This window comes from Oryzias latipes, chromosome 15, assembly GCF_002234675.1.
Source record: "Oryzias latipes chromosome 15, ASM223467v1".
Classification (NCBI taxonomy): domain Eukaryota; kingdom Metazoa; phylum Chordata; class Actinopteri; order Beloniformes; family Adrianichthyidae; genus Oryzias; species Oryzias latipes.
In genome coordinates this window covers 21,938,866-21,964,136 of record NC_019873.2, presented here as the reverse complement: position 1 = coordinate 21,964,136, position 25,271 = coordinate 21,938,866, and the positions used below count along the sequence as shown (strand labels likewise).

The 25,271-nt window shown below is 38.6% G+C and overlaps 1 protein-coding gene across 2 annotated transcripts; it reads left to right on the top strand.

The window, feature by feature from the left end:
- The first annotated feature begins 6 nt into the window (after nt 1–6).
- On the top strand, nt 7–20,006 carry LOC101159128 (EGF-containing fibulin-like extracellular matrix protein 1). 2 transcript variants are annotated; one of them, XM_020709569.2, is made up of 11 exons: nt 7–153; nt 1,776–1,879; nt 1,999–2,044; nt 2,144–2,428; nt 14,257–14,379; nt 14,516–14,635; nt 16,044–16,163; nt 16,254–16,373; nt 17,032–17,158; nt 17,236–17,428; nt 18,426–20,006. In XM_020709569.2, the coding sequence occupies exons 1-11, from the start codon at nt 42–44 to the stop codon at nt 18,585–18,587; spliced, it is 1,512 nt and encodes a 503-aa protein (XP_020565228.1). In that variant the 5' UTR covers nt 7–41; the 3' UTR covers nt 18,588–20,006. The 2 variants fall into 2 exon arrangements, with proteins under 2 accessions (XP_020565228.1, XP_004077176.1); XM_004077128.3 differs by lacking the exon at nt 7–153 and adding an exon at nt 1,077–1,266.
- The last annotated feature ends 5,265 nt before the right edge of the window (nt 20,007–25,271 follow it).

Sequence of the window (25,271 nt, the reverse complement as noted above, 5' to 3'; positions counted from 1 at the left end):
TTTCGTGGTCACTAGGTTGCCGGTGACTGTCCTGGCTACTGATGGGCGAAGGCGGGGTACACCCTGGACAGGTCACCAGTCTGTCGCAGGGCACAGACTCACAATCAAACCTATGGACGCGAGAACATGCGAACTCCACACAGAAATTTTACAGTTCAGTATATTTCTAAGGCTACCTCTGTGTGTAAAGCAATTGCATGTTAGATAAAAGCTTCTAAAAAATGAATGAGCATCTATGTTCAAGCTTTAGATCAGTCTGCAAAGGTTTTGCATCTGCTAAAATATAAACTACATTAAAACATGCTTAAGTTTATGATCATTAATTTGGTAATTATAAATATGCCTATTTTTTTCTAGGGGGTGGGGTGGGGGATTGCATGTTTATGTAATTGATTATTTAGTCAAGACATTTACCACTCAGATTAAAGGGCGTGGCCCCACTGGGAAAACTGCCACACCCTATGAGAAGTCAAAAGGTCATCCCTACAGGAGAACGTGCCAAGTCCAAATTGACAAGCAGCCGGCGTTCACACATGAATTCGCCCGTGCATGTCTATTTATCAGTGAGAAATGTTGGAGAACATGCCAGCTCCAGCAGATGTTCCTGAAGCGGAGGCATCTTGTGCACACCGTGAAATGTGTTGTTGCGGTTGTTGACAGGAGTCTTAACACGGGATTTGATTATGCCATCTGTTACTCATACACATAGCAAACACTTTTTTAAAACTGCAAAGGTCTCCGGAAACTTTCCATCAAATGTGACAACCGTTAAAATCAATGCAGAGTCATGCTATGTGCGGCATCAACTCGGTTTTTCTTCCAGTTTTAGCCAAAACAGTTTTGTGCGTAATGCGCGTAAAGACCGTGCGCAACAAGTCCTACAACTTTACAAAAGTATATTTTAGGTTATAATTTTTGCTGCCTGCTTTAGCAATCTTTTTTTATACATATATATTTATATATTATTGTTATCTGACTTCTGGAGCATTACCTCTCTCACCTCCATTAGTCTATAGAGGGAGCCATTGTATCCTGGAGATGGTTTGCTGCATCACTGTAAGAGAAAACCCTGGAGTTCAACCTGCCCCAGTATGTCCTACTGTACCAACCGCATGTTCACCACAATCTTTCTCCTCCTCAAACAGTCACTGCGCCGTTTACTCGGGCTTCAGGCCATTTTTTTTTGGCTTCCAACGCGGCCGCATTTGCTACAAAAGAAACCCGGAACGTTTTCTTCTGAACTCCAGGCGAGTTGGATAAGCGCAGGTAAGCGCCATTCAAAGACTAAGAGGATGCGTAAAGTTTTTTTCTCTGTCTCCTTTTTAAAAAAAGACCCCAAACATATTAAACAGAGCGAAGCTCAATAGAGAATCCAGCTAGAGGGAGAGACACTGGACTCTGTTGCTGCTTGTTTTCAAGAGTTTTTAAAATAAATTTCACAATCTTGGACTAAGCATGAACAAAGAATTTAACCCATTAGACCAAAATGACAGTTTCTTCTGTGCGTAATCTTAATTGAAATGGTATCTGTGAATTTCTTTTCCTTATACTTCTTAGAAAAATCATATTCATGCGCACGGTCCTTACGCGCATTACGCACCAAACTTTTTTGGGAGATAAAACTGGAAGAAAAACATTGTTGACGCCGCACATTTCTCTGGCGCAAAGCCAACATAAACATCACGCCAGGAGTGGGAGATGTTGGGACTCGTTAAGCAATGCCATCAATTATGTAATAACTGGTATTAAACAGAAAATAATCCATCTCGTTGCAGTGCCTCTGCGGAGCTCGGTCAACATGCTGGGGATCTGCGTGTGTCTCTGTGCGCTTTTCACTCAGGTCGCTTCTCAGGAGACCGAGGAGCCCATCTCCTACACAGTGAGTGAGCGATGTTTCTCTGTAACAGGATATTTATTTTCGATAGGGGTCTCCAAGTTCATGTTTACATTAGTACATGTTGTTACACGAACATGTGTTTTATGATGTCTGCTTCACAGTGCACAGAGGGCTACAAGTATGATGAAGTTAGAGAACAGTGCAGAGGTAAGACCGTCTGTCACATTTACTCACCTGATGCCAGAAGATTTTTTTCCCCGACTTAACTCTAATAGAAATCCATCTATTTCATTGCTTCTGTTCCAGACATTGATGAATGTAAACTATTAGAAGATGCCTGTAAGGGAGGGATGCAGTGTATCAACAACTTTGGTGGATACCTCTGCCTCCCCAAGAACGCTGTCATATATGTTACTAAGGAGGAAAGTGAGCAGGTACCCCTGCCCGACCCAGTGCCAGAAGTCCCTGCCATCCCTCCAATTCCTGCTCATCTTCCCGTACCTGTTCCAGGCGGTCCCAGGGACTCCCCGGCTGCTCGGACCATTCTCTGTTCATCTGGTTTCACTGCGGACGAACAGAACCTCTGCAGAGGTAAGGTTTACATGTAGATGTCTCTCCTTTTTTTGTTTTCTTTACAAATATTTAATTGCAAACATTTTATTATTGTTTTATTTTCTAAAAAACTGCAAAAAAAGTTAAAAAGATTTTTTTCAAATCAAATGAAGAGGGTAAAAGAGCAAAAGACACTTTTATGTGGAAAACTAAACATTAGTCTGACCTCGGTTCTGCACTGTTGCAGTTTGAATTGGAATATTGAATTCACCCATTTCTGCCAGCTGTTGCAGTTTTCTAGGTCCACTGCTACTGCCTGCAAGCAGCCTAATGCAGCTGTAAAGGTGTTTGACAGCTTTTTGCCAACAAACAACGCCTCAATAAGTATAGCCTAAAGGTGGAACTGTACATCCCTCAGTTTGACAGTCATCAGCAGCTAAACTATGTGTAGCTGCCAGATGTATTGCAGGCTTCTACTTTTTCTCCCTGCTGTGATGTAATGTTTTCTGCACTTTTTGATTGCTCAAAGCACAGTGTTTTTGGCCATACCTCCGCTTCTGTCTACCCAGGACTCCCTCGAAAAAGAGATTCTTAATCTCAATGGGACAATTCCTGGGTAAATAAAGGTTAAATGAAAAAAAAAAAAAAAATTCTTTTTCTTTGGGTGTTAAGCACAGATTTTTGAGACTCCGTTCTCACGAATACCACTAATGTAAATAATTCTTTGGCCTTGACAAGGCTGTGATCTAGGTAGGATTGGATACTGTGCAGGTGTGATCTTGTATTGGAGCGAGCCCCTTTGATCCTTTCACGCAGGGAGGGGTTTAAAGATTCTTTCTTTTGTCTGCCGACAAAAGGTGGAAAAGGATGATTCGCTGTGGCGACCCCTGATGGGAAAAGCCGAAAGAGAAAGAAGAAGTCTGCCGACACACACAAACTGCTGTGCTTATCAACTGCTTTGTGCCACTTGACCATAAGGGGCTGAAATCCCTCCCTGTAACCACATTCGTGTTGGCCTGCGTGAGCTCTGTGGCGCAGCTTTAAAATTGTCATGTAAGTGCTTTTCAGTACATGTGTTCAGCGGTTAGGAGCACCGTTTGCCAATAGGCAGAAACATGTGGTGAGTGGCTGTGTGGTGAAGGTTTGCGGTCACACAGCTCCACTGAAAGTACCAAATTTGATTTTACACCTGGGGCAAAGATATGTGTAAGGTGCTTTATGTGTTTCTCTGAATTGGAACCCAATTAGGTTTTATTGGAGTGTAAAACATGGCAGCATATCAGTTAAAGTAACCACATGAGCGAGGTGGCATGGGTGTATTACTTATTCACTGGTGTGCAGTTTCAGTGCACAGGCTAAACAAAGTTGGGCTGTTACCGTCAGCGTTATTGCTTTGAATGTCTGATCTTTTAACTGAAAGGCGTCTGATGCTGTTCTGAGGCTTACATTTATACTGGGGGGGTGATATAATCTTTGTTTACATCAGTCTCTGGTTTCTCTGTCATTACCTTTAACTTGTTTCAATGAGCCAATTGTTCTTGTGCACAGGAATCTCATCTGTTTTCGTCCTGCACTGCTTGTTTCTGCACAGCTACGTATCTTGCTAGTAAAGGAATTCCCATTAACTTTCAATAGAGGGAAACCTCAATGTATCAAATAGCGCTTACATCAGACGTTTCCCTGCAAACTCACCATTCTCTGGAGGAAACCCAGAGTGCAGAGTCAGGTAGGGCAAAGAGGAAGAAGAAAAGGCTGACACTGATTGAATAACCACAGAATTGCCAGAGCGCTGGCCAACCCAGGTTGCACCAGAATCCTAGGTTGTACAGCTGCAGAGCTGTTTTGGTGACTTATTGCTGAGTGAGTGGCAAATAGTAGAAAGATCAGCTAAACTCCCTCAAAAAAAGTTAGCCGTTTTTCCGAAGAAGACATTAAATTGTCGAAAGATTAGTCTGAAAAACAAAAAGGCCCCTCATAAGAGCATTTTATACTGATTAAAAGCATAACAAACCATAAAAACATAGAGCGCACTTTAGCTTAATGATGTTTTTTTGATGGCAGCTTAAATTTTTAGTCTCACGGAGCAATAAAGGCCTCCAGTTGTGAGTGCAAACAGGAGCCTAAGTGTGTGTTGTTGCGGTGACACATAGGGGAAGCTGGCGCCGCACTAGAGCTGCCCAGTGAGGCTATGAGCCTTTGCTGTGCAAAGGGTGACAGCTTAATGATGCCCCACATTTCCATGACCTCCACCATCCCACCAATCATTCACACATATGATGTTTTTGGTGCCGAGTGATGCATACAAGCAGTGTGTTGTGTGCCAGGGTGAGATCACCACCCCTTAGAAATGAAGGTTATCCATCAGAAGTTGTCAAATCAGATGAAAACTGGAAAGGGCTTGTTTACAGTTCAAATATTTTAGAAAATTTATGTCTTTGGATATTTTGGTTACAGAAAAACATTTTTTCTTGTATTTTCTTATGAGCGTTGACTTTACATACTTTAGCTGCCGCCTATTTATTTTTTATCTCTAAATTAGATACTCAAGCACAGCAGCAGTGGACATGAAGGAACATGCCACTCTTGTTTACTTGTCTGGTTAGGTAAGGTCAGGTAGGCTGCATTTCCACCTACTAACCTGAGGAGTTCAGCTCTGTCTGGACACTCCTCATATTGAGAGCGAGGAAATTTTTCCAAGATATGTTTTAATAGTTAATAAGCTCTGTGCGACAGAGAACTTGTGTACTTTTCCAAACAAGGCAGGGCGCATGCAGTAACATTTTTCCACACAGATGCAATGCTCTTGGGAGGAATATCTCTGGAATTTCAGCGGTGTTTTTTTTTTTTTTTCGTTTGCTCCCGTCTTTTGTGATGGTTAGAATTACTCACCACCTTAATAAACAAACGTTGGATGGATCTGCGGGATGCAGGAATGCAGTGAGCAGAAGAAGCAGAGAAAGAAGACAGGTATCAGAGCTTAACGTGCCGGCATTCTTCTTGATTTGACCTATACAGTCAATTCTGTTTTTTTGTTCTCAGTTGCTCCTGTTTCAATGTGAAATTTAGAAAAAAAGTGTAAAAAGATCTGGTAATCCAGAAAACCCCCTGAAGTCTTTCAGGACATTTTTCAGATGTTAAATTAAAATAAAATAAAAATAAAGAAAGATTGGGAAGGGGATTTTTTGGAGGAAGTGGGAAATATGAAATATGAAACTCCAAACGCTAAATTTTACATTTAAAAGCACAGAATATATTTTAAAAAATAATACGGAAAACTGACTCCTTCTATTTAGCTTCCTTAAAAATAAAAGACAATTTAAACCTTGTGTTATCATGTAAGCTCCCATCTTCCACCTGCCCTCAGAAGACTGATTTGTCCTGCATCAGTAGGTCTTTAACACACCGTCGTAGCTGTGATTTTACTGCTCGTCTTGGTGCAGCTGTTGCAATGGCAGATTCATCTGTGACCACAGGTGTTTTATATCTTATCCTCTGAGATGAAGACGCTTTCCAGGATTGGCAGCGCTGGCCTTACAAATACCCCCCATGGCCTTTGGTGTGTTTAGTATTTTTACTCTGTTCAAATGTATCCCTGCAGATCCAAAGAAGCAGAGGGAGTTTTTCTGTCAATAGTTGTTATAACATTTAATACAAAACTAAACAGATATTACTTTATTTCTCATGAAAAATCAAGTTTCTGTTAAAGATGCTTTAATTCTTTTACATAAAAGAGAGTGCAACTATTTTAAAAGGATTGATAGATGTATTTCTTATAAATATTTTCTAATTCGACTTGTGATTTTTTTTACAAAAAAAAATAAAAATTATGTGAACCGACATTTTCAACAAGACGTGGCAGCCTTATTTGAAACACACTCCTTGAGAATTATCTGATATACTTTGTAAAGGAGGCTCACATTTTATACTTCTAAGTTTTTAGTAACTGTTTTAAGAAAACATCCCAACATGTTATTGTAATCTATATTGTGTGTGCACCTTTTACTATTAGATGTCTGCTGTGCTGTGCTGGTTTGTGTTGTGTTTTTTTCTTGAAAAGTTTATAAAGTATAATAAAAAAAAAAAAAAATTATGTGAACAAAAGGAGTGCAAATTAAAGAAGCATCTCAACTACAACAGAAGTGATGACAGAGATTCTAAATACAAACATTATACATTTATATAAATATGAATGTATATATTTATATATATATATCGCTTCACTAAGCATTCAAATAGTATAACGTGGAAACATTTTAATAATCGATCCTGCTTTTCAGTTTAGGTGGTAACCCCTTCATACCTACATTTATTTAATCTCTTTGCCTGTCCTGGATTATATGGTATGTTCTAAATTAGCAGCATACGACATTAAGAGGTTAAAGGCTGCTATTATTGTGTTGGTCTCAGCTCTGGGATGATTATCAGCTTGTTCTGCAAAAACGTACCACATATAAAAGCAGGGGTCTTATCCACTGCATTCAAACTTCAGATTTTCCTACAAGAAGTAGCACTTTCTTGTACTTAGTATATTTTCAAGGGGATCAGCATTAAGTCCCTGCATTTGCCACACAGACCCCACTTTAACTTTATATTGATTATTGAAATATTGAACACTAAAAGAATTGTAGATGTGTCAGATTCTAGCCACAGGCTAATTTCCACCTGGAGTCTCTTGGAAGAGCGTAAGAGATAGACAGTAAACAGTACACATAAAATTAAAAATACAAACAAAAGACAGTATACAAAACAATAAAACATAAAATACAGAATAAAATCTGATCAAATTTGTCATTTTAAAATGATCAAGAGTGGCATCATCAGTCGTATCAGAGCTGTGTCAGGCAGAGGCTTAAAACATGAGTTGGGCAGAAGCAAGAACAACAAAAAAGGTTTTGCCAAAACACTGAAATATTCAGAAAATTTCAACATAAAGTAAATCTACTTTGGCTGTAGCTTAGTATCTTTAAGTAATTACTAAATCAGTAAATCGTTGTTTTCACAGCCAACAATTGGCCGTATTTTTATTTATCTATTTTTATTTTTTACAAAATACAGAAACAATCACTGTAAAAATACAGAAAAGGAAGTCAACATGGTTGAAATTGTAATTTTTATATAGAAAAACATATTCATGATGTAAAAAAAGACATTTAGAAAAATTTTGCCTGTTTTTTTCACATTTGTTTCTTCTGTCGATTAGATTGTTTGTGTTCAAATCCTTTATTTAATTGCAAATATTACAGAGAAATTCACTTTCACTCACAATTTGTGCCTGAAAAACATGCTGTTACTGTAGCTTTTTAGTTTTAGGTTTGTTTCCTGAGCTTGTATCGTTTATTGAGAGCCAATTTTTCAGACGTCCTCATTAAATATGACGGGGAAAAAAAGCCAACTAATGTCATGTTCAATCTAAAAAAAATCTTTTGCAAACTACTAGTATTAGCAAAAATTTTGCTTATTAAATAAATAAAAAACAAGTAAAAATCTTGGGCTTTGAACTAATGCCAAAGTCTTTTCAGTCTTTGTAGTATAATCAAAGCATGGTGGAGGCAAAGCCTCTCTTGGCTGGTGCAGTGCGGCTGTAGAGTTATGTTGTTATTGCTCTGTGGTTTGCCACTGGCTCCTCGCTACCATCACACAGAGAAGACAAGAAGAAAGCGGCTCTGCCCGGTCTTCTCTGTGTAAGTGCCGAATGTTGTTGTTATTATTATCCTGGAGGTCGGTGGCTATGCAACAGCCAGCTGCTTCCTCCTCTGATGTGTTCTATGTGGATCTTTCCGTTTACTTCATGATGGAAGGGAACACCGAGCTGCTATAAATCACCGCTTTTCACTCTGTGGGGTTACACTCACGGAGAGAGCTAATGTTTCTCACACTTTCTGCTTTTTGTTTCATCCATTTTTTTCCTACAATTTTTTTTGCAGTTTCTGCAATTTTTTTTTAAATTTCCCATTTGTTAGCATGACTTTCAGTTGTTACAGCTTTACAACTGATATTCTTTTTTAACTGAGAGGGTGCTAATTCTGTCTTTCTATAGACACGTGTAGGAGCAGGAGGAAGCTTTCATATCAGTCAGAAAGAGAACTGGCACACTGGATAGATTTTCTGCCAAGACTGCTCCGCCTTTAGATGTGTGAACAATTTGTCCTGTGAGTTACAACACTTTAAGGCAAGAAAACTCATTTTGAACAATGACATTGATAAAAGAGTCCTTGGGAGGAAAGAAATGTGCTGTACTTTGGGTGGATTACAGCATCATTTATGTTATCAGCTGCTTTACGCAGGCCATATCTGAAAGAGAAACCCCTCCCGTTGCTGCGCCTCACACTGCTTTGAAAAAGATAGTTCTGCACAAATGAGCAGCATGTTCATGCAGTGAGGAGTGGTGTTAAGGTGTTTGAGGTCAGGCAAAAGCAGGCACAGAAAGGAGGGTGTTGAAAACGCCTTGATAAATTGGATGTTGTGAAATTTTATGCATTATTAACATCGCACGTCTTGCCACCTGCTTTCCTAAAGATTGAATTATCCCGTAATAAAAGGAGAAAAGGGAGGCTGTCCAACAGCATCAGATTGACTCCAACTGTTTTTTGGAACAAGTCTCTCATTTTAACTTTAGTGGTTCAATCAGAAGAAGACTAAAGGCCCTCGAGTGGTAATGAAGGATGCTTCAATATCCCCTTAAAATATGAGGCATATGAGATGAGCTTAATTGAAATGATGTTTCCCTTTTTCCCTAAGCATCTTTTTTGTTACTTACCGTCCCACTCCAACTACATTTACACAGTTTTTACACAGAATCAAAAAACCTATGTTGTTTTCTAGGACATATTTTCTGCGGAGCGGCAGGAGTTCATCAGAAATTTGGGTGGGACTGTTGGCACGGAAGATCCTTCTGTTTACACTTTCTCCTGCTAGCTTACAGCCCCTTACAACTCCAACAAAAAGGGCGAGCAATATCGGAGCTATCCATCGGAGCTATCCAGCCGTACAGTTTTGAGTCAGGAAAACGAAGATGTTAATGGATCCATTTGTCTGCAAGTTTATGCAAAAACAACAGAGAGCTTTTTCAAACGGCAGGTTTTTATCTGCTCCTGACCCATCATGATTTGAATAAAGACATATTTAGAAAAGCAATTTAAATCATAAATTATTTTATTTATGTCCAACATCATGAGAAAAATGCTACAAGAATGTGTTAAAAACACCAAAAGAAAGCCTTTTTCATTGGAGTGCGTCTTTAAACACACACAACCAAAATGTAACAGTTTATGGTGCATTACCCGAGTCCATAAAATATTAGCAGCTCTGCATTTAATAACTACCTCAAGCAGGACCTCTGATGCACACTTACACCCACACACGCACATAAGCTTGCATTCTTTGAACTGCCGCCATTACTGTTACTCCCTCTTCTCCCACAAGACATTTAGAATTAATCCCCCCCCCCAAAAAGCATAGACTTTTAACTCTGACATCATATAAGCAGACACGGTCGTAAATCTAATTTCAAATCTTAGGAAGCTTTTTTTTGTTGGTTAAAAAAAAAAAAGGAACCCCCACCTTTTTCCCTTATTCTTTTTTTCCCCATCTTTTGCTGGACAGCCTTATCTTCGCCTGTGATGTTTCAACAAGCTTGCACTTGAATGTTGAATAAATTCTGACTTAAGCAGAAACGCACTCCTCCTTACACGCAACACATCATTACTCCTGATGACTCGATTTACTTCAAGCTATTTCGTTTTTGGTGTGCGTAAACTGTGGGGTGCTGTAATGACTTATACATGGATGAATAGTTTTTTTTTAACCCCCCTCACAATCAAAATTCAGCTCTTTCACACAAACTTTGATGGGACTTTGTAGTGACAGCTTCCTGAAAGTAGCAGTCACCACAATTTATCCCAGTGAGTGATTATTTGGAGAGGACTCAGCACATATGCTTTTATTTAAGCTTTCCATGCTTCTTGTGGTACGAGGAGAGTGACTCTCACTTGTCTGCACACGCACCAACATGAAAATAACCCAATTAAAGGAATCACCTCATTTTAGTTTGACATTACGACTATGAAAATATATATTGCACTGGCTTCTGATTGTTAAATGATAAAACTATAACATTTGAGGGGTGTTATCCCTTCCCCACCAGTATTGTGGTACATAGTTTTGGAGATTTTTAGGTTTTTTGGGCTACAATTTACACAATTAAACTATTAATCCTAGTTTCCTGTCATATAAAATTAGTGTTGCAGATTTGTCATTTGTTTTGGTTTCCTTTTCCATGTGTGGTATATTTGTTTCCACATTATCTCACAGTCTAACAGTCTGGTTTCAAAAACATTTTTTTTGCCTTTATGGTTAGATTTAAAGTTCCAGATAATTGCTCTGGGTGAGTTCCAACAACTGGCAGGCTAGTAAGTCTGTCTTGTATGCTCATTTTAAAGAAAAAAGAACATTTAGTGAGGGCATATCTTGCCAAGATGATGATGACCACAAAACTGAAAAACTAGCTTCCCATTTTCTCTACACGCACCAATGGGCCATGTAACCACACCGGTTGTCCATCTCTTTTACAATCACTGGAACACCCCCGACCCGCCTCAAAGAAAAAGAGCACAAGTTTTATTCACTTCATGTAATCTGAGTAGGTCAAAGGTTTTCAAGCTGTCATGAACACACCTATTGGCCACTTTATTAGGTACACTTTGCTAGTATCGTCGGACCCCCGTTTTTCAACAGAGCTGCCTTAATCTTTCATGGCATAGATTCAACAAGACACTGGAAATATTCCTCAGAGAGTTTGGACTATATAGACATGATAGCATCACACCGTTGCTGCCGATTTGTTGGCTCCACATCCGTGATGCCAATCTCCTGTTCCACCACATCCCAAAGGGGCTCTGTTGGGTTGAGATCTGGTGACTGTTGAGACCATTTAAGTCCAGTGAACTCATTGTCATGTTCAAGAAACCTGTCTGAGATGATTCCAGCTTCATGACATGGCGCCTTATCTTGCTGGACGTAGCCATCAGAAGATGGGTACACTGTGGTCACAGAGGGATGGACATGGTCAGCAACAATACCCAGGTAGGATTTGGTGTCGTAGTCAAATTGTGCCAAGAAAATGTCCCCCACACCTTTAAACAATCACCACCAGCCTGAACCTTTGATACAAGACAGGCTGGATGTATGCTTTCATGTAGTTGATGCCAAATTCTGACCCTGTCCAAATGTCACCATCAGAAATCCAGACTCATCAGACTAGACAACATTTTTCCAATCTTCTATTGTCCAGTTTTGGTGATCCTGTGTGAGTTGTAGCCTCAGTTTCCTGTTCTTAGCTGACAAGACTGGCACCGGGTGTGGTCTTCTGCTGCTGCAGCACATCTGCCTCAAGGTTGGATGTGTTATGGGTTTAGAGATGCTTTTTTGCAGACCTTGGTTGTAACTAGTGGTTCTTTGAGTTCCTGTTGCCTTTCTATCAGCTTGAATCCATCTAACCAATCTCCTCTGCCTTCTGGCATCAACAAGACACACAGAACTTCTGCTCACTGGATATTTTCTTTTTTTCGGACCATTCTCTGTAAACCTTAGAGATGGTTGTGGGTGAAAAACCCAGCAGATCAGCAATTTCTGAAATACTCAGACCAACTCGCCAGCAACCATGCCACATTCAAAGTCGCTCCAATCACCTTTCTTCCCCATTCTGATGCTCGGTTTAAACTGCAGCAGATCGTCTTGACCATGTCTATATGCCTAAGCGCACTGAGTTACTGCCATGTGATTGGCTGATTAGAAATTTGTATTAGCGAGCAGTAGGACAGGTCTGCCTAATAAAGTGACCAGCGTGTGTAGAGTTCGCTGTCCACATGTTAGCATTTTTAGAAGCTGCCACCAAGTCGTAGCAACATGCTATCAGTCGAAGATGTGCATTTGTAAACAAATAAGCCAAACTATTCAGAATAATATAGGGCAACATCACAACATCAAGTGCTCAGTGGAGCTTTGTTGTTTAGCCTTTTACCAGGGGTTTTGATTTTACTGTCTTTCTGGCGAGACCTTACAAGATTTCATCAGTAATCACAGTTCTTAGACGGCTGTTGTCTGAAGTTGTTAGACAGCCAGAGGGCAAAGCATTTCCAGTCTAAGTGAATCACCACATACTTCGAGTAAGTAGGTACGTTTATGATTTACAGGGGCTCTTTATACTGACGCTTGCCTACTGCATGGGTGTTTTCAGTCATTCAAATATTGTTTTAGTATGGTCTATACAAGCTTAACTATGTTTTTTTTGTAATTTTGCTGGTAGATGGAGTTATAATTAAAGGAGAAAACAATATTTAAGTTCAAATTTACAATTTTACTTTGATGCTGCTTCAGCGACTTAGACATTGGGGAGCTGATAGCTTCCTGCTGTAATACATGTCTCTTTTTTCACAGTACTTGATTTTTACATTTAGAGTGCAGAGTCAGATGTCTTAAAGACACATCAAGACCTGTATTTCCAGAACAAAAATGCTTTGTTTTTGAAACTTTTCAAACTGGACAGCATGTCTTTGTATTCTTCGTTCATGGTAGATGCTGCTCTCTAAAAATGCATCTTCAGATAAGCTTTGTCATATTTTTCATCTTTTTCAGCCCTCATACACATTTAAGTCTCTTTTCCCTTCAGCAGCTCTTGAGATTGTGGAGGACTTGAAACTGGATTTTAGGAGACTTCAGGTAGACAAGGAAGGTTGTGAAACTTTCCAAAAGAGGTCATATTACGTGAATAAATGAAAAATATCGCTTTTAGTTTTTGTGTTCAACAGCAAGTTGGAGTCCAGCCTTCATTTTAAGAGTTTGATTTATCAGTGTGACATACTTGAATGAGTTTATAAGTGTTTGTGTATTTTTTGCATCTTACCCCCAAGAACCAAATATTATAATCATGTCATCTGCAGTTTTGCTTATATTCCTCTGATCATTGTTAAACTACACATGCCAAACAACAATGTGGTTAAAAAAAACTTTTTTTCCCCTCTGACTGTGTGTGTGGTAGGAAGATAAGTGTCTGTCATGTGATTACGCTGATGCCCAGTAGCTGTCTACATGTGATGGGTTGTATTGGACCACCCAAGAGGACTGCTGGGGGGCCTCAGAGATGATACTATAAACTATTGGCAAATGTATGTGTGTGAGTTATGGTGAGAAATATTATTTAAAGAAGCTCTGGCTTAAAACAAACCAGAATTGAGAACATATTTATGGGAACAGCATTCAACGTGCAGTTTTTTTTAAGGTTTGGTCTTGTGTCAGAGGTTTAACCAAAGGTTCCCAAACATTCATCACCTCATGAGGCCTCATGGACGCCTGCTTAATTTCTGATGTGCCGTTCAGTCAAGAGCTTGTTTTCCATTGCCTTCTTTGTTTTGTTTGAGCTTTGTGTACCCACAGCAATCGTCAATTATTCATATTATGCAATGTGATTGAGTGCAGTTTGATAGGAAGTGAATGAGTTTGGCTCTGTTTGTTTTTGTGCTGATAGTACTTTTTCTTTCTTGCACACACAAACCCATAAACGCACATCTATGTGCACATATTTGCTCTAAAGAGTAATACAAGAAATGATCTGTGTTTTCCCTTAGTTGCTGAATAAAAGCCTCCTTTCTTTAATCGCATGCTCTCTGAATGAACGCTTCTAAGTCTTTCACCTTGTGTGTGATGTGAGGGGGTCAGAGTCAAAGGTTTTCCTCTCAGTGGAAAGCCGCTCTACACATCACCAGGTGCACACAGTTCAAACACCTCGTTCTGCTTTGTTTGTCACATATACCTGCAAGAATTGAACACGTGTGTGGCTGCTTCTCAGCCCCTCTGTTGTGCGTTTATTACAGACATAGATGAATGTGCAACAGGCCGGCACACTTGTGGACCTGAACAGACATGCTACAACACCAGAGGGTCTTTCATGTGCCAGTGTCTTCCAGGCTATCTCAGGAACGGAGACCGCTGTGTTGGTGAGATGCAAAACTCACTCTGATCACAATTTTGGAGGAAGAAACAGATGTTTGAAGACTCAAAAAGTAAGGAGGTCCTCTATGATTTCTTTGCACAGTAAACCTTTTTTGTCATGTTTTTTATGACTCCCTGCAGATCGAGATGAGTGTACAATGGGCCACTACTGCATGCAGAGATGTGTGAATGTCCAGGGCTCTTACTACTGCGAATGCAAAGCAGGTTACAAGTTGGCCAACAACAACCACAGCTGTGTTGGTAAGTTACTAAAAAGCCTTGCGTGCTCTTTAACTCTCTCGGGCCACAATTCCATTCCAGTTGTTTTCCTATTTTTCTGGACGGAAACAGAGAACAGTTCCTCAAAGTCTCAGTTTCCATTGTCCTCTTTGCTCTCTACCATCATGCCTTCATTGTTGTTTCAGTAGCTGTTTTTTTTTAACACAGCAGCTGTGATATTTCAGCAAAATAGAGATTTGCCTGTTCAATGTTTTGCTGTTCTCTTTTAGTGCTGCATATAGACCAAAGAGAGATATGACAGTGCTGAATGGCTTAAACAGAGAGTTGAGATTCCTGAATCAGTTGTTTGACAGCTGCTCCATTGTGATTAATAGTGTTCTCACTTCAACTCTGTTACCAGCTGGCAAGACAGTCCTGCTATTCATCTCTGAGCCTGGGGAAGTTGGTACCATCACCTGCTTTTATCAGCCAAATTAAAAAAAAAGAAAATTCAGAAATTTTAAGGGAAATCTCTTGCATGTAAACAAACTCTGTAAAGATTAGGCAATTTTAAGAATTTTGCAATTGTGAAAAAGGTCTTTTGAAAGTAAAATGCAGGTGTTTCAAAAATTATCGTAGAAAAAAAACAACAAAATTAAAACAACTGTTTTACAAAATACCTTGAACAGGTAAAAATTAAACTACCATGGAAAAAAACTATTCAATCAGATCCCTTAATGTATATGTGATGAACCTGCTTGCTCCTAAGGCATATAAAAAAAAAGTTCAAAACCCACTAGACAGCATCAAAGATAACATGTTTTTGTGTATTTATTTCCATGGATTTAACCATGTCTGATTTATTAGTTTTTATCTGTACCTTTGGACCTCTGGTTTGTAAAAGAAGATTACAGCCAACCAGCAATAAAAATGTCCCTATTATATATATATATATATATATATATATATATATATATATATATATATATATATATATTACTTTAAACTTGTATACATAACTTATAATCTGGCTTTTAAAATAATTAAAGTCAAAGCAGAGCCTAATACTTTGCAAAACTGAATTGAATACTACATAAAAAAATATGCAGAAACTTTGTTTTTGTCAAGTATAAAAATAAAACTGTTTAACATTTGACATCCATTTTCATTAACTGTTTTCAGTTTAGCGTGATTTAGCCTGAAATCAGTTCACATTGATTTATACAGAACATCACATATTGATGTTAATATCAACGAAAAATACAGTTTCAAAATAAAGCCTGTCTTATTTTATTGAGACCGATTCTTTTAAACAATTATGCATAAAAACAAGATCCATCTGTATAAACAGAAACATTTCAACGTCTTGAAGATCAATCTGCTGAGCTCTGTTCTGCTAAAAATGATTTTTGTTGAATCCCCTTGTGTGAAACATCTGCTTCTGTTCCAGATGTGAATGAATGTGATCTGCAGGCCCCCTGTCAGCATCACTGTTACAACCTGATTGGCTCCTTTCTCTGCCAGTGTGACCACGGCTTTGAGCTGGCAGCAGACATGGTCTCCTGTGAAGGTGAAAACACAAAAGCATGCAAGGACAAAAGTTTTTTACATCTTTTTTCTAACATTATGACTTAAAAAAAATATGTTTTTGTATTTGCAGACATAGATGAATGCAGCTTATCGAGTTACATGTGTCAGTACCAGTGTGTTAACACACCTGGAAGTTACGCCTGTGAGTGCCCACAAGGATATCAGCTCCAGGGAAACAGACTATGTCAGGGTAATGCATTTTTTATTTTTACTCTATTTCGACACAAATTCCCAAGAAGCTTTATCAGTTTTCTTTGTTCTCTTGGTTTGGAAATCACTGTTGAATCTTGGTTACTTCTACTATTATATGTTCAATGTTCCAAACAGCACTGTCATAGAAATATTGCTGAAGTTGCACAACACAAACCTGCCCTACTGAGCAACCCCCATAAAATCATATGATGACTGGTTTTCAGTAGAGGATTTATTGGAAACGCCAGTACACTCAAGGGGAGAGCTGTTACTTTTTTCCTCTTCACCACCTCAGTCAGGTGCAAGCTTTACTGAGGGAGTCATGAATCCATCCCGCTGTGTCATCGATCATTCGGCATTGAAACCAAGCGGCTGTGCCAGAAATAGTCCTGTGGTTTGAGGCACATTTGATGATGTTTTCATGGAGCTGCAGGGAAAGAGCTGGATTCAGGCCTGAGTGAGGTTACATCAGGGGCTTCCCTAGCAGAGCAACAGTTTGTCCTCTTGGGTTTGTTCAACCAGTGGACATGAAGTTCTTTTCTGCAGGAACACATCCCAAATATGAAACAAAATGAGAAAAAGCAAGTTTTGAGACACTGTATAATCGTTTGTGACGATCTCCTCTTCACTTTTTACTACCTTTACTACCTTTCCAGACATTAATGAGTGTGAGACAGGAACCCATGATTGCCAAGCTGATGAAATGTGCTGGAATTACTATGGGGGCTTCCGGTGCTATCCCAGAAACCCATGCGAGTCACCTTACACACAGACATCTGAAAAGTAAGTAAACATAATTTCTGTCGTTTTACCTCCTCTGTGTTGTCTCAAAGGCAGGACTAACTGTTGTGTCTTTGCAGCCGCTGTATCTGTCGATCTCAGGCTGACTGTGAGGGTATCCCACCATCTATAGTCTACAAATACATGAGCATCCAGGCAGACCGATCTGTGCCAGCAGATATTTTCCAGATCCAAGCCACTAGCATATATGCCAACACGCACAACACCTTCAGGATTAAAGCAGGAAACGAGGCTGGAGAATTTTTTCTCCGGGTAAGTTGTTGGGAATTGTCACCACATTCATTTCAAACTTAGACTCTTTACTTCACTATTTTAAAGAAAAATCTTATTCCCAATCACTATGTTAGCTACTTTGGTATGATTTTTAACAAGTATTTTGTTAAAAAGAGAATCATGGTTCTATTCAAAATTAATCCTGTGTTTGAAATTCACCTTCGTTTAGTACATGTCAAGACTTTTACATGTTAAAAAGTTTGAATTTCAAAACACTTAACTGTTACTACGTTTACCCACAGTACATGTAACATCACACAAAGCAAATCTTCCTTTTGTCCTTTTTATGGATCAAATAAATCATGTTTTCATGACTAAATGAAAATTTATTATAACATTTTTTTAGGCTTCATATAAAATTAAATTACTTAAAGACCCATTCTGATAAAAATTGTGTTGTTTTTTTTTTACTGATGATGGACATATTTAAAGAAAATTACAATTAAAATTGTGTGTCTGAGTGTTCCTTTTTTAAATCCTTGCGAATCAGAAGCAGATGAAAAATATTGTTAAAGTTTGTAGCTGTGATGTAGAACCTACAACGGCAAGCCGCAAGTTCCCAGGTCTGCTCTATTCTAATTTATCCACTTGCAGACTAATAAATTCATGTACGTCTTTGTTTTCCACGTCTGAGTTGGCATCTGGCTCAAAACTGTACGGCTGGATGGCTCCAATATTGCTTGCCATTATTGTTGCACCAGTAATGTTATGTTGGGGTTGTAAGGGGCTGTAATCTAGCGGGAGAGAGTGGAGAAAAGGGATGATGGGAAGTGGAGACAGTCTTGCTCCACGCCAACGGTACCGCCAACAATTTAGAGGTGAATTTCTGATGAACTGCTGCCGCTCTGCAGAAACTATGTCCTAGAAAATTACACCGTTTTTGGGGGGCTAAAAATGGGATAATCATAATTAATAAATTGGCTGTTTTTTTTCTGTCATATAAAATAAAAATACTTTTACTAACCTTTTTCTGCAGCGTTCTGGTAATGCAAGCGCCATGCTTGTGCTGACCAAGCCTTTGTCCGGACCAAAAGAGTATGTCGTGGATCTGGAGATGGTCACCCACCACCTGACTATGAACTACCGTGCCAGCTCAGTTCTGCGACTCACCATCATAGTGGGACCTTACCCCTTTTAAGCAGAGCACACCGATCTGGTTTCGCTTCACACAGTAAATGTCTGTTTCAGCACAGTATACTTCACTCAGTACTTGCAAATCATTGGTTGCCTGACTTCTGTAGATACTCGTGCAGGCTTCAGTCACACCACACTTTGCTATAATGGGACAACAAGGCATTTTTGCCTGGTAAGCCCTTCATTTCTAATGATGGTCTTTTCAAATTTTATGTAAATGAAAAAAAAAAAAAAAATTTTTTTCAGATAAAAGGGCAAACAGCAATGAAATTTACTAGAAGTATCGAGTAGACCCAAAGTTTTCTGTACCAACACTTGTTTTTTGCTACACATCTGTGCATTAGCTGTAAATAAGAAGCAGTATATATTACTAACCCTTGGCATCATCAGCATTTTAATACGACTTATTTACTCTTTTTAAATCCCTGCTTCTGTTAATAATATTAAGGGCTGCTGCACCACAGTATTTGTACAAGTTGTATAGGTTTGCACACGTTTCTATTTCCAGTTTGGTCCAAAAACAGCTAAAAGTGTAAAGAGGTTGTAATTAACCTTTGAGGAGAGAGAAAGTTCACTTGTGTAACAACATGGACTACCCTCACAGGAGCATGTACATACCTAGGTTACAGATCTGTGTGTTTGTGTGTGGGTGTGTGTGTGTGTGTGTGTGTGTGTAATGTTAATGTATGTATACAAAAGGCTGCAAGAAAATGTGAGAGTGAAACACAGAGAGGGCAGAAGGGGAAAGAGTGAGAAGGAGCTCGGTTTGGTGCATATGGTTCAGTTGTTTAGGTCTTTCTGTGATGCCATCCCCAAAGTCACAGAGGCAATAACAAGAGATCTTTGAACTTAAGAACATGTACAGGAAATTACAGCTTTCATAACACACCTTGGCAAACAGGCCGCTCACTGGTGCCACACATTTTCTCCAGAGGAGCAGCTGGACCTTCTAATGTCGGTTCCAGTTAAGAAGCAACACTGGCACTAGGCAGGCTTGCATGAGGAAGATAATTGAAGTGTTTTGCCTTTTAGTAGGTTTATGTGTGACACGATGGATTATCAAAGTGGTAAAGTAATGCCACCAGACTTTTGGCAGACCTTGCAATGTTCCTTGAGAGGCAGTGCTTCTCCAAAATGTGTGTGTGCTCCAGCTCTTTGCTGAACAACTGAAAAGTAACCGAGCTTTGCCTGCAAATCTTTCCAATAAGTGTTGGCAACAGTGCTTTAGAGGTGAAGTATAAACATAAAAATGTTATCCTCGTCTAATTATTAATGCTGTCAAGACTGTTAACTTTCCTCAGTGAGAGGATATGCCTTAGTTTTTCTCCTCTATTTAAAATATATTTTACCTATGTACCCTGTATTGATTGTACTCTGAAAAGCAAAAGCTATATTGTCAAATAAAATCTGATTGAAAAACAGGCGTAGATTGTTGTGCTTTTTGTAACAACTGATCTGAAGTATCACAGCTTGCATCAACACAAACAAGATGAGTCAACCTTTCAGGGTTGCATGAAATCCTTTACAGCTCTTCCCATGCTTCGGTGAACCGTGAAGATGATTTCATCTGAAATTACCAATGATAAATGCAGCAAGCATGATGCAATGGTTATCATATCTATCCTACTTAAAGACGCCCAGTTGGGATAATGTTGCAGGCAGCGTGTGCTAAGGGATGCCTGCGCACGCACAAGCACACACACTCGCATCCTGTTTAGATCTTCGTTGGGATGGGAGGGACTTTAGAGCAAGTTGTTACTCAATCATCCTGAGCTTTTGTCAGTGCAGCGTTGCGATGTGTAAAATGATACATCATGTGTCATATTTTCCCAAACCCCATCTTTAGCTGTGGGCTGTGTTTTTTGTTGTCCACGCATGATTCAGCCCCAGAGGAGAACAGTATTAACCCGCTGTTTCTGTGAGTCACACATGCTGATCCCCTTTAAAAAAAATAGCATACATTTCAGATTCATACAGATGAATGTGTCAGTCAGTCCTTGCCTGTAGTTGGACATCTCATTAATCATTGTTAAATACACTGAGTGGATTAGAGCTTGAGCTTGTGGCTGAGATTGCTGCCAATCTAAAATCCTACATTTCAGATTTGTAGGATCTTGTTTAAATATCTTACTCCATAACTTTGTATAGGTGTGGGGAATCTTTTTCTTTAACTTTATGTATTCCATAATTCAAAGCAGTCATTGGCTTTGTCTTTTTAATAATTTATAAAAAGTTAGTTTCAGTTTCAAACTTTTTTTTTTCCAAAAAAGTGAATCCCTATTTCCTCACAATAACTATTTTTTTCATTAGGTGCCCTGACATTTTCCAACAAATTTTTACAAAAAAACTGTCTCTTAACTAACATGGACTTGTAATTATAATAAATGGATGTTTTTAGAACGCTTCCTTCCAGTGTTTATGTCCGTTTTTTTATTTCACAAAAGTTACAATTTGACAGAAAAACCCAAATAAAGAACACATAAAAACTAAGCTTTTACCTGCAAACCCCTGACCTGTCTTGGTTTGGTCATTTTAGATAGTGTTGCATCTCACGCTTTACAGTCAGAATCAAAGAAAATGTCTTGATAATCATAAATCACATCAAAATATGCTACATTCTGTGACACTTCAACTTTTTTCTTTACAGTGCTGATGGAATAAAACAGCACTACTAATTCACTTTCCACACAAAAAACTACATCCACAGCAATTTTTTTAGCAATTTCATTTATTATGGGATATAGATTGTAGCAATTATGATACTTTGGGTGATTTGATAGGTTTTTGCTCAAAACATTGTTGGTTTTTAGATGCAAAAATATTTCCAAGGAAAAAAAAGCACCTTAATTACCCAGTGTCTCAAATTAGATCCCCATATTTTTAACATGGAGGAACAGTGTTATTGATAATTAATTATCAACATATTTTGTATTATTTTAACACAGCAAGTAGTCAATTAAAGAAACAAATAACAATAAATAAGTTAATCTTTCCATAAAGTTTAGAAAAGTAGAAAAACATTTCTCGACAAACGTTTTTTGAGGTTTTTAGGCAAGACATAATTTTTAAATGACCGGGATAATCCCTTCTACTGCCCCTAGTGGCATGATAATGCACTACAGGGCAGGAAACATGGACCATATATACAGGTGGTTTTTATGGTAAGTTTGGAACATACTGATGAGATAGGGGTCTCAGAAATATGTGTTTCAAAAGAGATAAAAACTAACCCTAATGCTTCTCAATGGAGTTTACTGTTTAGATTAGTAACAGACAGAGAAATTTAAAATTGCAGCTTGTTCAGCATCATATTTATCATCATTTCTAGTCTGTGCAAAGTCATGAAGACTTGAGGATTCAGAGTTTAACATTTACTAAGTGTTCTTTTTACAACATATAGATTTTAATTTAATTTCAATTTAATCTATTTTTATTTCTAACTATTTTAGTACATTTGTTTTTTTGTCTGATGTGTTTTACTGAACAAATGCTGCTGGTAACACTTCAGCTTCCCCTTTTTGGAATAAATACAGATTTTCTTATCTTTTCTTATCCTCCACGCTGCCAGTCCATCACCACAGAGACAATTCTAACAATCATGCATGAAACTAGAGCTACTTTGAAAGATGTAGATTTGGAATTATCATCAGAAAATTTTGTGAGCATGACGTTGGATTGCAGGAAGAAGCCAGATTATCAGATTATAAACTATGAATGCTCCATGAATGACCTCAAGAACCCACTAAAAAGTGCAGGCATGTAAAACAAAGTTGTGGATGTGTGGATGCCAAGCACAAGGACATAAACACCTGTTACTGGAACACAACCTCTGATGTTATTGAAATCAGCTTTCAGCCATACTGAAAAAACCTCCTGGAGCTGCATACCTGTATGATTATATTCTCTAATTACAGTTTGGAGTTGTAACTGTAAGATGACTAAATGAGACGGGCCCTCTGGGTGTTGTGAGGGTAATTATATCCTGACAATTAATGGCTCCAGTTCTTGAAGAGGAGTTTGTTAAATGATGATCCTCCTGACCGCTTTTAGATCACCGGGGAAGCCTTTGACATGATTAGAAAGGAAAAGACGACCCACAAAGATGATAATTATACAGTCAAAAAGAAAGTGTCAATGGCATTTTCTCTCATCAGAAATGATCAAAGGAGGTAGTAGAATTATACAGTAGGAGATATTTGGTAAGAAGTGGTAATGTTGTGAGGCTTGAAGCTTTATCGAGACTTCAGCTTTTTGATCAAGGGGGTTGCTGATGTATTGCTGCAGTATCGAGTAGAGAAACATAAAGGCGAAGCCACTAGTTGCTGGCAGAGCATGTAAATAGTGAAAATTACATTTTTGCCAGGTTATAGTTAAAAAACACAAATTTTTGTAAAAAAGAAAGAAAAAAACGTTTTTCTTAAAAGTCTTCTTAGAGGACAGCAGTGTAATCAATCTCAGGATTATGACATCAGAATTAAATTGTGATTTTTTTTTAACTGAATGGAAAATTTGGACTAAATGAGTTCTTTTAGATTTTAAAATCTAATCACTTCAACTTCTTACTCATCTGATCTCAAAGGAATCCTGGAAGCTGCCAAAGCTCAGCATCATGGGTGGTTTGTGTGACTTCATTTTGGCTGATGGTCATAATTTGGTATAATTAACATGAACGAATCCATTATTTTGTTTGTCAAGGATTGAAGTTCTGATGTCTAACCAGGACCTGGAAAAACTAGTTATGCGTTCATTTTTAGTCCACTTGACACCTGTCACTGTGTTTTTTACAGGACTACCAAAAAAGAGCAGGAAATTTCTACTTATTTAGAACTCTGCTACAATCAGTTTAATTTTAAACCCAGGTTTAAGACACCTGTTCTCAGCTGCATGCATAAGATTGGTTTTTATTCAGAGGTTTACATCCGCTCTATTAACTTAAGCTCACTTTAAATTCAAGCTATTTTTCAACTTTTTTAAAGTGTCTATTTTGATGATAATTCCTATAATATTTATTTCAAATGCTTATTTAAATGTTTTATTTAAAGCTCTTGGAATTGCCGTTGTACACGAAATGTGCCACAAATAAACTTAGCTTACTAAAGTGTCGTCTTTTTCTGGCTCCTTGCAGGAGGACAACCCATCATCATCATCATCTCATGAAACTCAGATGATCTGAAACTAAACTGTGAAAACGACAGAAGGATCATCAGATCACTCGTAAGGTTACAAAACTTAGCCGGAGGAAAATGGCCAATGAGGGCAAAATGAATGCACATATGTGCAAAAACATGCCGTCACAGATGCCACGCTTTTGAGCTGTGTGCTTAGAAGAAAGATGCGTATCTAATGTTCAGTCTTACAGATTGTTTTTATTTTGTTTTTGCCAGATGACAGAGTCGTTTTTTGCCTTGTTCAGGTTTAATTGAGAAAAGAACTGGTTTTAACTGTGAAAATTGTGCTTGTTCCACCCGGAGAGCCAGCTAAAGTGTTGGTTTGAAGCTGTGATGCAACAGTAAACCCTTCAAAGGAGAAATCCTCAAAGAAAGGTCATTGTTAAAGGAGCTTCCTCACAAACATCCTGCCTTTTACACTGTGATTCATCACAGTTTAGATCAGATAATGATTTTACTGGGCCGTCCTAGAGTCAGATATCTTCTCATATCAAGAATTTCTCTTAAGACCGGATGAAGAAAATCAACAGAAACAGACTTTGCTGCTTTGTGCATCTGATCCTGTTTGACGTCTGGTTCGGATTTTCAAGTCTTTTCACGTTTCCATTCTTCATCCTCTCTGTGTACAGCTTTAGTGAGCACAAGAAAATCACAATGTGGATGGGGGTGCAAATACCTGCAGGTGACAGGAGGCTGAGGGTGGGCATGGACTTTTGACGTGCCAGTCAAGGATAGATTTCCTCAGGTTGAGATGTGCACACCAGGATGGTGTGTCTCCCCTGGAAAGACTCTTCTAATGAACAGCAGGCCGGCTCTCTGCCTGATCAAATTCCACCTCAGCCTCATATCTATCTTGCCTTCCAAAAATATTCAGCATACCAGTGGGTTTTATTGACTTGTCGGAGCAGACAGCGGTGTGCAAGCTCTGCCTTGCAAGTTGTGCCGCTAACAGGTCTCTATTGGAATTTCTCCCGATGCCTTAACTTCTCTGTATTTTTATTCTCATTTATTAAACTAATTTAACATATAGAAAAGTTAATCTATACTGATGTTCTTATAAAATACATTAGATTTAAACTTTAGCTTGTTGTTTCTCATCTTACATTACTGTTCAGGGTGTTACTCTCTGCAGCCACCGGTTTTGATGGATCGAAAAGGAATTCCCTGAAATGATCCTGACTCTTCATACCAAGTGGATGGAAAATTTACAATCAAAGGCACAAAAATATCATTTTAAATGTGCTCTCTCATCAAAACAATTGTAGTTGTTTTGTGTTTCACACATTTTATAAAATACTGAGTGGCCGAACTGGGAGCCAGAGTTTAAATAGGATAAAAAAACAGGAGGGAGCTCACTGCAGTTTGCTCCCCTATTTCTCCCAAACACAATGGACTAAGGCAAGATTAACTGTGACAAGTATTGTTCTTCTGGATCTACAAATCAGATCTGCTGTTAACTGTTCTCTGGCAATGAAATGTCACACGTCTAGATGTTTATTTGGACATTAACTAATAGTAAA